This window comes from Euprymna scolopes, chromosome 9, assembly GCF_053919585.1.
Source record: "Euprymna scolopes isolate OS-2025 chromosome 9, ASM5391958v1, whole genome shotgun sequence".
NCBI classification, from domain to species: Eukaryota; Metazoa; Mollusca; class Cephalopoda; order Sepiida; family Sepiolidae; genus Euprymna; species Euprymna scolopes.
The window spans coordinates 130766137-130783534 of NC_136490.1; the positions used below are offsets into that span (position 1 = coordinate 130766137).

At 34.6% G+C, this 17398-nt stretch overlaps 1 protein-coding gene across 1 annotated transcript in view; it reads left to right on the plus strand.

Annotated features, from left to right (window-relative positions):
• Nucleotides 1-2779: 2779 nt before the first annotated feature.
• The window catches only part of LOC145284835 (xylulose kinase-like), a 225628-nt gene continuing 211009 nt past the window's right edge, over nucleotides 2780-17398 (plus strand). The window contains exon 1 of the mRNA XM_080133812.1: nucleotides 2780-2817. Within this exon, the coding sequence (XP_079989938.1) occupies nucleotides 2797-2817 (21 nt within the window). The 5' untranslated portion in view covers nucleotides 2780-2796. The remainder of the gene's footprint in view (nucleotides 2818-17398) is intronic.

The window sequence follows — 17398 nt, forward strand, 5'->3', positions numbered from 1 at the left end:
TCCTCCACTGGTTCGGTTGCGTAAAGTCAAAACGCTCTGGGGGCTGAAGTCTAAACATATTTCTTTTTGAAATAGTTGACGTTAATCCTTTTTTTTTTTCTCGTTATAAGGTTTCCTTACCCAAAGAAAAAAATTTATCCCAATCTGACACCATGTTTCGTCGGGTCCCTGTAATTTCTATGCTACCACGTGATGACCACTGCTACTACATTTAAGAGGAGGAAGGAAAGAACCAGAAACGCGTCCGTTCACATCAAATACTTTATTTAGACTCCTCCTGATATTAACCAAGGGCAAGTAACTCTTTATTATTACACATAATTCATGAAGATTTCGTATTTATTATTATAGAGCCAATTCTTTATTTAATATTATCTTATACCTAATATATACTACTGATTTCCAAAAATTTTTAAAAAAATAACTTCGGTGCCATGAGCTAGAGTCGAAACCAAAACATTTAGTGCTCTAACCACATTCCTTACCATTTAAGCTATCTACAGACAGATAAGAAAATTTTTAAATTAAACCACTTTAAGCTATGAATGAATTTACATGTACACAAAAGTAATAGAAATATGTTGGCAAGTTGAAATTAACATTTTGCATTTCAACTAGCTGACATATCTCTGTACGCATTATTCATTCATCCAAACAAAGATTTTACTTGTTATGAACCATCCTTGGTTTATGATTACTATTTCTTGTTAATTTCAGTGTTATATGACCAGTAATTTTATAGTTTATCGGTTAAATATTCACACACACACACACACACACACACACATATACTGTTTTATTTATATGGATAAATATATTGAGAAATTTATTGTTTCAAAATATTAAGCAAATACACAAAAAATAAGCATCAAGAGGACAAATTTAAATATACTTTATATAATAAATAAGAAAATTCTTTTTACTTCGCTAATCTTTTAATTGAGTAAATAAAATTTACTTTTATATTTATAGTGTTGTGCCCACCCCATACATTATGGCATCCTAAATACTATTTATTTCTGTGAATCTTGTCACTCAAGCTGACCCATCAGTTCTCATTCAAATATTGTATCGGCAGCTGGCAAAACTGTATAAAAAGTGTGCATTTCTACACTCAACCTGATAAATGAGGTTTAACTCAAGGTTAAAACGAAGTAGATAGAACAGCATTTTCACTAAGACAACAATGAAAGTCAAGAACAGCAGCTTTGCCTTTTCCTTCTACAGCACATCAACAATGACTGTTATCATAATCACTATCATCACAATAACTTCAGTAGCTTGTTTCTAACCGAAAAACTAATTGTAGCTTAAGTCGGCTATCATTATCATCATTATCATCAACAATATCAGCAGCTTACTCTCCAACCAGCCAAAGTTGACAGTAGCTATGTCAAAAATAGCAGCTTCCAATGATAAAAAACAAAGGACACTGTCGCAATCTATGGCAACACTTCAAAAGCCAGCAATGACCAAGATTTTTCTGATCCTCTCTCTTCTGACATTGAGCATGTGGTACAGTGGGGAAAAAGGTGGCTGGGTATTTTTAATGCATCGAAAACCAAGCTTCTCACCTTTCATCATAATCACTCTGTGCCAATTCAAATGAATGGCTCTTGTCTGGGGGGAAGCTTCACATCTTGATAACCTTCTGGGACTGATCTTCACTCCTGATCTGAAATGGGACACATACATCAAATATGTTGCCAAGATTGCTAGAAAAATGGTTGGATCACTCTACTGCTCCAGAAGGCATCTCACTGCTGATGCAATCCTCTATTTGTATAAGAGTCAGGTACACTCTACAATGGAGTACAGTTGCCACATCTGACCAGGAGATACTCGACGCGCCCTATCCAACCTTGATAGAGTTTAAAATCAACTTCGAAATCTAGTAGGTGATGCCCTTTTCTCTTCTCTGCAAACTCTTTTCCACAGAAGAGACGTTGCAAGCCTGTCTCTGCTCTATCGTTATTTTCATGGCAAGTACTCATCTAAGCTCCAGTCTATGGTCCCCATTTGCCAAATTTTCACAAAAACACTCGATTATCTACAATATACAATTTCCCCCACTCTCTAACTGTGCCTAAATCTAAACACAGATTCCATGAACAAAGCTTCTTTCTTAGAATTGCCCACCCGTGGAACACTGTTTTACTGGCCTGCTTCCCCGTTCAATACAACATGGTAGCCTTTAAATCCAATGTAAACAAGTTCTTGTGGAGCTGTCCCCATCAATAATCAAATTCTACCCAATTTATACCATTAACGGTTACTACACTACCATCTTACATTCATTAACTCTTATCCTCGAGTGGCTTTGATAAGTGGTGACTCCCAAGTTTTAAAAAAAAAAATGACACTTTTATACTTTGCTGCAACACATAAGTTTGTTTTTCATTCTTTGCCATTTCAATGACCATAAAAAAACTGTTGGAAATTCATGACTAGAACTTGGTGGACAAGTCAAACATAGACTAAAGTTTATTCGTATCAGATATGATTAGATTGCAGACAGGTTTGTCAATTTTATTAACGATTTGTGGGAGGAATGGGATCAATTTGTTCTAAACTGAAGAGGAAACACAGACATACAGTGAGAGAGAGGGAGACAAGAGAGAAAAAAGAGATAGAGCACATCAAAGTAGCCTTCTTCTGTCTCAAGAGACAATGGATACCCTCTGAAAGGGTGTCATCATGACGAAGATTTTATAGACAAGCAAAGGTTGCACAATACAAAACTGCATTTTTCCCGACTTATCATTGTTTAAGTCCTATTGCAGGAAGAAATCCGAGATGATCGGAAGCACTACCGAGGTAAGTGGAAAATAACTGGTGTCATCTTACAGCTTTTCCTTTTGCTCTAGCAAGGCTTGACAGTTTAGTTTACACTACTATTTCATTCATAGTTCGGGAAAGGAGAAATGGATTCATAGCTTTCCCAAGGTTTGATTATAGAAAGCGATTTTACAACCATTTCCACATTCAAAGTTATGACAGCTTGTATTTCCACACATTTAAATGCTTATCTGACGTAATTCATGCTTTCGTTTACGACAGGTGTTAGTTAAAAAATGTTATGCTTTGAAAAATATGTCAGAATAAGATTCTACAATGTGTCATCAAATATTTATTTACACAATAACCATAAAAAAGAACAACGATAAATACCAAAAATGGTTTGTAATGAAGTTTTATTGCATATTTCTTTTAATTTTGTGAGTTTTGACGTGAATAATTCTCAAATTTTATTATTTAAATTTTCAGATCTGCCACAAACAATTTGTGTGTTTTTAATATAATTTCTTTCAATGCACTTAATTGTTGTACTTTTTTTAATGCAAAATAAAAATAAAAATTCATTAAATTAAGTTATGACATCTTGTATTAACACACATTTAAATGCTTCTTTTATAGTTAATTCAATTTTCAATTAAGCTGCAATTTATACATCGTCTAGCAGCATTACCCGGCATTGCTCGGGGGTTGCTGTGATGCCTTTTTTATGCTTATTTTGATCTGTACCTTTTGTAATTCCAATATTTTCTTTCTTTCTTCTTTTTTTTTTTTTGTAATCCTAAAATTATTTTAGTAAATTTCGGTTATATTGACACTATACTGATCAACGTAGTCCCCACACAGTGGATGCAACGTGTCAGCAACAATCCAATTTCTCTGATTTGTTCCCTGAGCAGCTATTCTTTCAGTTTAAAACCAACTACTTTGACGGGGGGGGGGGGCATGATTTCTTGAACCGTATGTGAAAGAAACCACACAAGAATCAACATCGACTATCTATCCGTTGTAAGAATTTATGTGGTTGTCGCTGTACAGTTCTACAATTAGTCAACTGTGTCGAAAAATTCCTTATCTTATGTTGATACTACTTGTGCTAGGTTGTTGGGGGCCTATGTTTTGTTAAACCGACATATAAGAAACCTCTGAATCACATTTTCACTAAATATGTGTGTAGACTGCTTTGCAATTTCTTCAGGATCAGTTGCTTGTTCAATGGACGTTCAAAAACAGAAACATTTGCACTGCTAAAATACACATCAATTTTTAAGTCTTATAAAATTCTTTGCAGTTAATGAAAAAAAATTAAGAAATGTACGTGCGGAGTTTGAACCTACAGACCATGTGATGCAAAAAAAAAAAAACACACTGTCAACTTAACCACAGTAGAATTTTCATGGCCCGTCATTCTATCATTTTTGCTAAGCGACGATATGGAAAAAATGGCTTTTTTACTCATTATATTTTTCTTGAAAGTGACAGATAAACTTGGTTTTAAAACAAATGAGTTTCAGGATAATGAGAGATACAGAAATAAGTTTTAAAAAGAATATGTTAAGCACAGCTTTTTAATACTGCTTTCTTATTTGTGGCTCCAATCAATAATCTGAAACAAACTCTGGAGTAATAATTTATTAATACAGTGGGACATTTAGTAAATAGTATATGCTACATAAAATTGCTCAGTTCCTTAGATGTAACAGGTGCATGCAATAATGCAGTAGGCCACTTGGAACGTTGTAGATGCTGAATCCAAATGTACACGATACTCTAAACATAGCTGGTACGACTTATAATATAATTTTACTCTTACTAAGTCTTATGTTGAATTGAACAGTGCTCAATACCCTAAATAGAATATATATGGGAGCTGAGAGAGTAGGAAAGTAGAGATATCAAGGAGAAATAGAAGTAAAGAAGAGAGGGGAAAAGAAAGAAGAGTACATTCAAATGTATATCAGGTTGACAAGAAAATTCTTGCGGTTTTTAACTTTTAAATTCCCATGAACATATTTCAGCTCAAACAAAAATTTATTGATCAAAACACCATCAGAATAAACACACTTTTGCCAACGCCAAACTAATGTATCCCTACCATCCAGCTATCCATCCATCCAGCACGGCCATAGCCGAGATTGAACTCACTACATAAGTTTGTAGTGTAATTCAAATCTTGTCGGAAGCTGAATACTTGATGCTTAGCCAGGGCTATCAAGGGTATTTTTTATCGTAACACCATCACTAGATGAGGTGTTTATCATGGCTTAAGAGAGTCTCATCTACCCTCGAGAAAAGGATAGACAGCCCCAATTTCTCAACCTGATATTTTACCTTGCGGTATTCATGCCAGTAATGTCAAACTCTTGCATTCTGGTGGTGATGGAGTTACTGAAGGTGTTTTTGATATCATTTAAATTTTTGAAGTATCTCTCATGCAGAAAGTTGTTGAGATGCTTGAAAAAATGGTAGTCAGTAAGAGGTCTGAAGAGTATGGCAGATGAGGCAGAGTTTCGTAGCCCAATTCATTCTCCTTCTGCAGGGTTGGTTTAGCAACGTATGGTCGGGTATTATCATGGAGGAGAATTGGGCCTTTTTTTGTTGATTAATGCTGGGTGTTGTTGCTAAAGTTTCTGATGCATTTCATTCATTTGTTGACAGTATTTGCCCACCATAATGGTTTTGCCTGCATCAAAATAAAAACTGTAATGGATGAGACCGGTCACAGACCACCAAACACTCAGTATTCTGGCTTCTAATCCCTGAGCTGAGCATCGTCGGTTGTCATAAAGAACCCACTTTTTATCACAAGTCACAACCCGGTTGAGAAACGAGTCATTCTTGTTGCATAAAAGAAGGGAAGATGACACTTCATAACGGTGTTTCTTTTGGTTGTTGTTCAACTCATGAAGCACCCATTTATCAAGTTTTTCTCTTTCCAATCTCTCTCAAGTGGTTGGAAATCGTCATATACGTTACATCTAATTCAGAAGCAAGTTTTCAAACAGTTGCGCATGGATTGGCTTCAACTAAGGCTCTTAATTGATCGTTGTCAACATCCAATGACCAGCCACTAGGCTCATCATCTTCAAAATTCTAGTCGCCGCCACAAAATTTCTTAAACCACCATTGTGCTGTGCGTTCAGTAGTAGTTCCTGGGCCAAACACAATATTGATACCACAAGCTGTTTCAGCAGCTTTTCGGCCTAGCTTGAATTGAAATAAGAAAATTGTGTGAATTTGCTTTTTTTTCCATTTTGTATTCAACATTCTGAAAAGAAGGCATAATTGCTTTAAAACGGGTGTAATTTAAACGATTATATAGAGCGAAAAACGCTCTTTAAAATGACATATAAAGTAAAGGTATTTTAATGAAAATTTATTTGAAAATATATCATTTGAAATCAAAATTAAAAATTCCGCAAGAACTTTCTCGTCAATCTAATATATGCTTTTCTGTTTTACTTTTTATGTTTTAAATCAGATTGTAATCATATTGTTATTAAAAATAACTTTACTTCTCCACCCAAGTAGAATATTGAAACAAAAAATAATTTCAATTTGTTACAAGCATACAAAAGCATATTCATGTTTTTTTTATGCAAAATATGATTTAAAAAAATGAGATACAATCTAGAAAAGCATTTCTTGCAATACATGAAAATAGTTTTTTAAAAAAATGCTTTTTTATTAACTTTAAAAATTAAAGCACAAGACTGTAAATGTATCAATTTTCAAAGTGAACTTTTATAAACTTTACAGAGTAATGTATAAAAATTTAATTTAAATTGAATCTAAAATTACCTTGGATTTATTTTACGTGATGTACATTTCGTGACACTTTTGAACAAATTTTAGCTGAAAATTATATATCTATTTAATTAATTGCTAAATAATAGACAAATTTATTTTTTATGTGCATTTTACTGAATAAAGATTAGGGTATTATGCATAAATATTATTCAAAGGTGCCAAATTGTACATAATAATTTGTTTTTAATAAGAATTAAATGAGACAAATGAAATATGATACAGAACAAAAGTGAAGGAACAATGTTAATAATTTGCAACAAAAAATTTCAAGAAACCCGAAAAACCAGAATCACAGTTGGGAATGAATAACTACTGATTTTTGCAAGAAATTACTTGGATCATGTGATCGATCATGCAGTAATGTATACCAAATATTAAATTTTGTTGATATTTTTTCATTGATATTTTTGTATTAACAAGATTGTCCAGTAGTTTTTTTTTTTTTTTTTTTTTTTTTTTTACGTTTAATATCTATTTTTAAGAAAACTATTATGTCAAATTTTAGAATTTTCCATAATATTTGAGCAAAATACCCTAACCATTGTTCACTAAAAATAATATTTATGCAAAATACCCTAACCTTTGTTTGGTAAATATAATATTTATGCAAAATACCCTAATCTTTGTTCGCTAAAAATAATTCTGGGAAAGGAATTTTGTTCATGAAATCTGCATTTAGATTTAGGCACAGTTAGAGAGTGGGGAAAATCGTATATAGTGGTTGTAGCTAGTAGAGTGTTTTCTGTGAAAGTTTGGAAAGTGGGAAGAATAGATTGGAGTTCAGTTGAGCACTTGCCATGAAAATAACAAGAGAAACATATTTATACCTTTGTAGTTTTTGTTCTGCATATTATGACCATGACTGTATGTCTACTATTATATAAAAGTAACTTTGTGTGTGTGTGTGTGTGTGTGTGTGTGTGTGTGTGTGTGTGTGTGTGTGTGCGTGCACGCGCGCGAGTGTGTTCCCTATAGACTCGAAAACGACTGATCCGATTTTTTTTTTTAATTTCACAGGTGGGTGTCTGGGAGTGTTCTTACATAACTTTTGTATTGAAATGTATTTGATAAGTATCAAAAATCGATAATTGAAAAATCTGATTAAGGAAGAAAATCCGATTTTGACCAAAGTTAACACTTTTATACAACCTAACATTACAAGTCTTTTTGAGGAGTTTTATCACTGCACAAGGCCCAGCCTATAAAACCAACTGTAGATTCCTTTTGAAGACAGGGGTACGCTTGAAATTAATGTTTCTTTTTAGAGCACAATTAAACCATGATACTTGACTTTTATACGTTTAACTTTAATTAATGTGATTATGTAAAAATAATTTCATACAATCAACAGTTGGTATGGAACAATCACGTTGACACACCGGTTCTCGCCAGATCACCGAAGTTAAGCAACATTGACCCTGGCCAGTACCAGATGGGTGACCATTTGAGAAGGCTAGGCACTGTATGTACGTTCTGGGAAGGTTGAGCGTGGGGTCAGCACCCTCACCCCGTAAAAAAACTCAGTCGCTACAAAAACATATACAAAAAGTTGTAGATGGCCTATGCCCTTTCAGGGTTCAAGGCTATGGATGGATGGAATCAACAGTTGGTTCTTTGATAAAACAGAGGTGTATTCGAAATTAATGTTTCTGTTTAGAGCACAACTGAAACATGATACTTGATTTTTGTATTTTAAACTTTAAGTAAAGCCATTATTTACAGATAATGTCATAAAAGCAACAGTAGATTCTCTACAGTGCAATGTAGACTAAAATGTATTGTTGACTAATTCACTGCGGGGAGGCATGTGAAGTTTTCTCCTGGTAAACTGCAATAGGGCTCCTAACTAGAGCAGACAATCAATCGATTAAAAAAATGGTCGATTTCACTGATTTCGATGACAATAAAAGGATGGGAGAGTGAAACATTTGTTGATCCTCATTCAATCCCGGACAACGTTGGGTCTCATTGCTTGTATCGATTATAATAAAGTCATATTCGTGTCTCTCTGTTCGTTTATTTGTTTACAGTCTGACTAATGTATACAAAAGCCAACATTGTTTAACAAATTAATTTTTATACTGAAAACGGACTTTTATACCATCACCCATTATATATATATATATATATATATATATATATATATATATATACACTCTTTATTCAAAGGAAATCTACATTGAAGAAGTTACCTAATTTGCATATTACATTAAAAAATAAATATTTTAATAATTAGCTCAATGTCATTAATGGGTTTTAGTGATACAATTACTTTAATTGTTCTGTTTAGGAATATTATTTAAAGCTTATTTATTTATTTTGGATTTAATTTATTTTTAACTAGCATGGGTGCCCGGCGTTGCCCGAGTGTTTGGAGGTGTATGCTAAGCAAAAAAAAAACAAAACAAACAAAAACAGAAAAAAAAACGGTCAATTTTTTTAACTTTGACCCCTATTATGACCCCTTAACATTTATTGTTTTGGGCTCAAATCAAGTTATTAAGTTAGATCCATTTCCAAGGAACCTATATCTAAAATTTCAAGTGTTTAGACCCAAAATTGTCGGAGGAGTTTGGTAAAGTTCTCAAAGGTTAAATCGTTGACCTTTGACCCCTTAACAGCCAAATTTCTGGCCGAAACCCGATCACATCGATTTTCCCAAATCTCAGTACCCCGTATATCAAATTTCGAGTCTGTAGACAAAAAATTGACAGTTATTGCGTAGGGAAATGTACACAAACACACACACAGACACACACACACACAGACAGACACACAGACACTTTCATTTTTATAGATATACTAGCATTTCAGCCCGGCGTTGCCCGGGTGTTTGGAGATGTATGCTGAGCAAAAAAAAAAAAAAAAAAAAAAGGTCAATTTTTAAAACTTTGACCCCTATTATGACTCCTTAACATTTATTGTTTTGGGCTCAAATCAAGTTATTAAATTAGATCCATGTCCATGGAATCTATATCTAAAATTTCAAGTGTTTAGACCAAAAATTGTAGGAGTTGGTAGAGTTCTCAAAGGTCAAATCGTTGAACTTTGACCCTTTAATCGCAAGATTTCTGCCCGAAAACCAATCACATCGATTTTCCCAAATCTCAGTACACTGTATATCAAATTTTGAGTCTGTAGGCTTAAAATTGACAAAGTTATTGCGTAGGGAAATGTACACACACAGACACACACACACACACACACACACACAGACACTTTCACTTTTATAGATATATATAGATTATTTCCAACATCAGTTGCATTTAAAAATGTAAGTAAGCTTTATTTATTTAAGCTATGAGAGTTATTTCCTTTTGTTTGATTTTCATAGATAAAGATTGATGTGTTTTATGCTTCCATTAATCTAACACGTAGTGCAATTTTATGAAAATGGTAACAGGTTTAGGATATTCGGTGTATCTTGAATAGCATATAACTGAATTCTTCACTTCGACCTAGCAAAAAACAGATAATATATATATATATATATATATATATATATATATATATATATATTATCTGTTTTTTTTTTGTGTGTGTGTGTGTGTGTGTGTGTGTGTGTGTGTGTGTGTGTGTGTGTGTGTGTGTGTGTGTGTGTGTGTGTGTGTGTTGAGCCATTCATGGCGGCAATAGATTCAGTCGGGGAAGAATCAATGTATTCCCTGATCAGCAGTGGTTCAGTCGTGTCAAGACGGAAACTGACAGCGAAGCGAACTGACTGGAATTCACAATTCGATATTTTTATAAAGAGGTCGGAGGTTTCTCATTGGTTGATTTTCCTAACATGTAGTTATAAATAAGATCGTCCAAATTCGGGGAGACATACCCTCCATTCATCAAAAATATTTTAACAATGCACATATCTAACTTATATAGAGAGGAAAATATTTATCTTATTTTAATATTTTCATGATGTAAATATACTTTTTCCCTAAATGAAAGTTAATCAAATGAATTGTTATTTTTATTTTATTTTTCGTTGTTGTTATTTTAAATATATAAACTTTCCTTTTATTTTACATTGAAGAGCTTGTTTAATTCAAATAAATAATGTTCAACGAAATTTGTGCCTTTTTTTAGTTCTCTTCTCATCTGTGGTATTTTACAGGAACCTCTGATGCACGATTCTAATATTTTTCCCAATTCCAATAAAATTACTGGTTCTCCTATAGGTGAAGTCTCCTTGAACTACTTTCACTTTTTCTTGCTCACATGCCTCTATTCCGAATCTATAGCAGCGGGCCAATATCAGTAGACTTCTTTTCTTTTTTTTTTTTTTTTTACCAAAATGGTCATTAATAATGTTTTTTTTATGTTTAACATATTTCAACCTGATATAAATTATTGCGCAAGAAAAATAATTAAATTAAATCAAAAATCATTTTTCTTATTTCGAATTATTTAATCAAGTAAAAATTCCATTTTTTAATTGATTACTAAATTTAAAAAGTTATTCTAGCAAATTATCTAACAATTTAATAAACAAAAATATTGTCAAAACTAAGTTTAACTTGAAAATACTATCAAAACATTTTTTTCCACTTCCATTAATCATTCCAGCCATAACCCTAACCCTGACATGTAGTTCTAACTCTAATTTTTAATTTCAGATGAAATTTTCCATTTTTCTACTTAATCTAACTTTATATGAAAAATACATCCCTGCTGACTACAACATAGTCGTCTTCAAACACAATGCCAACAAATTCTTCTCATAAACTACCTCATGCGTAACGAAACAGTTCATACCGTTGAACAATGTTAGTACTCTTATAGTGTTCCTCATCTTCTGGATGATAATGAGTCCATCTCATTAGCTTTATCCTCGAGTGGCTCTTGACCTAGACAAGTGATGACATGATAGTTAAAAAAAAAATACTGTTTTTAATGGTATTTTCAGATGTTGCAGGTGCCAATCACCTAAGAATTTTAGCCAATGCTTGGGCTGTGCTGCGCCTCCAGTCATTGGAGTAATCGGTTTTACAACTAAGAAAATAAACACAGGCAAAAAAGTAATAGTGATGACAAACACGGATGAAGAAAGTAAAACGATCGCGATCACATTTTTATTTACCAAAAAACAGTAATGATGTGAAAAAAAAATTGAATTTGTATATTTTGGGTGACGTAATCAGAAACAGGCAGAGTTGGAATGACAGGATGACGCCATTGGAAGCAGGAAGGACAAGAATTATATATCTAGACAGCATTAGAGACTGGATCGACAGTAATGAAGAAGCTGAACAGCAGAAAAGACTGGATCGACGGGAACGAAATTTCTGTTCCCGAGTTTGTCTTCTGCGTATGCTGTATTGATGTATGATGTATTGAAGTAAAACATTGTCATTTGGACGTGAAGGTTACTATTTGGGATCATGTCTAACAGGTGAACAAGGATAGTTGAGCATCAAGACATTTGTTTACATTACATTTAAACTTCTGCATGTCAGTATAGTCAGTGAAGCAGAAAACAGGGAGGGAATTCCAAAGCCTAGCAGTCCAAGGAAAGAAAATGTAAGAGTAGAAAGTTTTCCGGCATCTAGGCACCCCAAAAGTTAAGGGGTGAGGTTTTGCTGTTTTCCATGTTAGTTAAACCTATGTACTTTCATGGGGCACCAGTACTATCAGTTTATCAGAGCATATTCTATTAAAGTACTTGTAAAACGGGCGCAGGGATCCAATATTGCAGCGATAGGACAGAGATTTGAGCTTGACCAATAGCGTGAGACCTATTGAGACTCTTTTTCGGACCTTGTCTAAGGATAAAAGACTAATGATATATGCACTAGATACAAAATTACGAAAAACGACAGGATAGAAAATTATTATTTATGAATAAAAATAGTTTTCAAAAACAATTAGCGAACATTGAGTTTTGATAGAAAAAGAAAGAAAAAAGATACAGGAGGTAATTATTTTCTGAAAATTTTGAAGATCTTAGGCCAATTTAGCAATTGTCTATAAAAACTGTTTTCATTAATTCATTTTCTACTATTCATGTTTCGTAATTTTTGGATATGTTCATTACTGCGACATGACAATTAAGTAGATACCATTGGTTTTACTTGGAATTCAATATTTCGATTTTCGAATTTCGCTTAAAGAAGAGCCCCAAAAATACTTGTAAAGGGACGTAATCTAGTTACTTAAAATTAACAGTTATTGCCCTTGGACCGTGCAATTTTAGATTATTTGTTTGGGTAGTTGTTGTTTTATTTAATCCAAAAGAGACTTTTATTTGTTTGTCTTCTGTTTGTTTTTTACAAAATTGTCACATTAATTTTTCATAAAAATTTATTAACCATGAAAAAAAAAAAAAAAAAAAAAAACTACTTGATCAATCTACGTAATTTTTAGATTATGACATATTCGTTCTGTCCATGACAGTACATACATTAGGGATGCCCATTTTTTTGTGTAAAATCACCAACATTTTATTTTGTGTTTTTGCGAACTTTTTACAGATGTCGTTAGACGCTTTAATTGAACAAGGGAAGTAGCGTTGTTTTGCTATTGTTTATGTTAATCTGATTAATTAGAGACCTCCGTACATTGTTTTTAAAATAAGCGCTAAAATCAAGTTGACTCCCTCTCCCCGGAAATGTAGTGGACTATGATGCTGCTTACGGTATGCTTCCCTTATTTCTCTCTTTCTCCCTACTCTTCTACTTTTCCCTTCCTTTCTTCTCTCAACGTCATCGGAGGTTTCAGCTAATCGAAATAGAGAACTGTCTTGGAGGGAGATACGAAGAAGAAATCTGTCTCAGACATGTGGAAACGATAGAAGCATCAACACGTGACGGACCAGTTTCCCTGGGTAAAGACTTTTATCAAAGAAATGTACCATCCTCTTTGTACCCCTATATCTTGGAAACTTTTATAAAACATCATCAATCCTAAAGTCTCGTCGTACTTAATTATAACCAATGTTTTCTTTTCCACAACCGTTCTTTTTCTCTCTCTCTAATGTTGGAGGTGCCCCCAAAAGGGGACTGACCGAAATAGTGACCCTTTTTCAAATGTCGTTAAAATTTATGGTAACCGCCATAATTTGGTGAACGCCCGACGTGCGTATATACACGCAATCTTCAAAGAACAAAAAAAAAACAAAAAAAAAAACGAAAACGATGAGAACGTGACAGTAAAATAAAAAGAAGAAGAAGAAAAAGCCTTTCTAAAACTACAGTAGAACCTTACAAAAAAAAAAGTATATATAAATCCGCTTTCCAAGAAATGCCGATAATATAAATATTTTTTTGCTATTTTTGTGAAACCGCTTAAGCTAAATAAGTAAAATAAGCAGTAAAAAAAAAAAACTTTCTGGTCTAAAAAATATTCTGTAACAACAAAAAAAAAGTGACTAAGAATCAATACAGAATCCCAAATTTCATTCTGAAACACACACACCCGCGCACAAACAAAAGGAACCTTCCAGACGCACGTGTGTGAAGCCAATTTTGGAACACGTGTGTGCATCGACGAACCCAGTTTTTTTTTCTTTAAGAACATTGACTATATATTCACACACACACACACACACACACACACACACACACACACATATATATTTCCATATATATACAAAAAAAAAAAATTTAATTGACGCTATTTCTCCAAACCCCTGCTGAAATTAACCCCTGGTGAGTACTCGCTTTTCTCTCTTCTTGCTTATCACCCCCCCCAGCCATTTCCTTTAGTCGCAGCTACAAATAATAATAATAAAAAAATAAAAATAAAATAATTTTAAAAAATAATAATAGTAACTAATAATAATCATAGGAATAATAATAATTATTATTAATAATAATAATAATAATAATAATAATAATAATTAATAGTAGTAATAATAATAATAATAATAATAATTAGTAATAATAATAATGGACGCACAACAGGTTAGCGTAAAACTCCCGCAATTTATGGAGACGAGTGTCGAGGGATGGTTTTCGATAATAGAAGCTCAATTCCATCTCAGACACATTATGAGCAATGATACTAAGTTCTGTACGGTTATCAGCACATTGCTGCCTGACATGGTAACAAATATACCTCCAGCAATTCTGCAGTCGCTAAACTATGCGAAGTTAAAGGAGTCTGTGTTGTCTACATATGAAAAGACCAGATCTGAACTCCTAGAGAAGTTGATGAGGACCACTACGTTAGCTGGTCATCCGTCATTATACTTCCAGGAGATGGTAATGGTCACACATAGAATAGGGGCAACCGACGAGATAGTGCGCCATAAATTCATACATGCACTTCCAAAGCAAATCACCCCAGTAATAGCAGCCCACACTGAAATGCCGTTAACAGAGTTGGGTCGACTATCCAACAACTTGATGCCGTTAATAGAAAATACGTCAGTATTTCAGGCAGTTGAGAGTCGAGCTCGGACAAACGACTATATTACCACCAGACAGTCTAGTGAAACCATTCCAGCCGGCCTATGTCCATATAGAATGCCCAGTCGGCCTATGTCCATATAGAAGGAAACAGCGGCCGAAGATATGTAGAGCCCATATATATTTCGCAGACGAGGCTCATACATGTAAGCCATGGTGTAAGTGGCCAAAGAAAAAGAGTAGCTTACGGACTCTGCCGAACTCGCGCCCTTCCTCTCCCGCCCCCTAGTGATTCAGAAAACTAGAAAGGCGGACTGTGTTTGCTCCAGTAGTGCTGCCCTTATTAGAAGTTTCTGCTAAAATAGGAGCGTCTAAAGTCAATTTTATCATAGATACAGGAGCCAGTGTTTCCATTTTACTACATTCCGTAGTAAATGGAATTACTCTGGGCCCAACTCCTGTTCGTATCTCTACCGCTAACAGTGAAAGCATAAAATGCTATAGTCAGACAAACCTTGAAGTTAAGATACCCCGTTTGAGAAGATCTTTTCAATGGAGTTTCGTGATCGCAGATGTCACTAACCCTTTGTTAGGATTTGACTTCTTAAACAAATTTAACATTATAGTGGATTGTAAAAATAGATCCATCCGTGATAACGTAACTGAGCGCAAATATATTAGGTTCAATATAATAATCAATAGAGAATAGTCTCTATAATAATAAATACGTAATCTGTATGAATTATACTATCATACTTAAGCGTATCTTATGACCAGGCAATGCAGGGTGTCCTGCTAGTAATACAGGGTGGAACAATATAAATGTTGCTCTAGAAAAAACAACATGATTCCATATCCGTTTGATTAAAACTGTTTTGTTTTTTTTTTGTTACAGACCACCTATGAGTTGGCCAGTTGTGTACAAACCCCATCTATCATGTCTGAAAGTGACACAATATTCAACTAACAAGATCAAAGATGCGTCGCTCTTCAACTCAAGCTCTCTAATGATCCAAGTTCTGACAACAGGACTATTGCCAGCACCTTCAAAATGACAATCCGGACAATTCAACACTTGAGGGCATAGCTTAACAAAGTTTCCAGCCAGGGTTACGGTCTTTGGTGTGGTTTCAAGTGAGGGCCACATCATGCCACCTCACATCCTCGAAGTCGGCTTGAGCGTCAACACCAAAGTATACTTGGATGTGCTGAAGAGTGTGGTGATCCCCTGGTGTAATCAGGTGGCTGCTGGCAGACCCTGGGTGTGGCAGCAGGATTCCATGCCACCCTACAAGTCCAACGAGGCTTGGCTTCAGAAGGAGTGCTACAACTTTGTATCCTTCTCTTACTGACCCCCTCCTGCTAGACTACTTCGTTTGATCATTTTTTTTTTTTTTTTTTTTACATAGTGATCACCACTTATCAAGGCCCGGAAGCCACTCAGGGATAAGGGTTATTGCAAGTACATTACGTTAGTGTGGAGATTTGATGAAGTGTTTACTTAAGGGGGCGGTTCATTAGGAATTTGTTAACATTGGACTTGAAGACATCCAAGTTGTAGTCCGGAGGGAAGCAGGATGACGGAACAGAGTTCCACAGGCGTGCAGTTCTAAGAAAGAAGCTTTTTTCATGGAATCCGCGTTTTGATTTAGGCACAGATAAAGAGTGAGGGAAATTTTTCACAGTGGATTCAGCTAGACGGGTGTTTTTCGTGAAAGATTGGCGAGGGGGGACCAGAGATTGGAGCTCAGACGAGCACCTGCCATGGAAATAACGATAAAACAAGGATAGGCTCGCAACGTCTCTTCTGTGGGAGAGGGGTTGCATGGTAGAGAAAAGGGCATCCCCCACTAAACCACGAAGTCTATTTTGTACTCTGTCAAGGCATGATAGGCTGATTTTGGCAGCTCTTGCCCAGATATGGCAACAATATTCCATCCTTGGACGTACTTGGCTTTTATATAGATAGAGAATTGCATCAGTAGTGAGATATTTTCTGGAGCGGTAGATCACCAACATGACCTCCCACAACACCAAAGCCAGCCTGATCGCCGCCATCCACCGAATATTCGCCGAGCTCTCGCTGATGCTTGTGGAAAAAGCATGCTCCCAGTTTCGAACCTGTATCGAGGCGGTGATTGAGGCTGAAGGCGGCTACATTGAATAGATGTCAGTTCTACTATATAATCAAATTACCTGAATTGATTTTTTCAATAAAAGTTTTAAAATAAAACTGCAGTGTTGTTTTGTTTAGAGCGACAATTTTATCGTTCTAACCTATACATTAAAGCTATAACATGAAAACAGTAAATATGGACTCTGTATACAAAAAGTTGAAATGGTAACTCACATCATAAGTGAATGCAGCAAACTAGCCGCAAAAGAATACAAGAAAAGACATGACTATGGGGAAAGCAGTACAGTGGGAACAATGCAAACAATTAGAT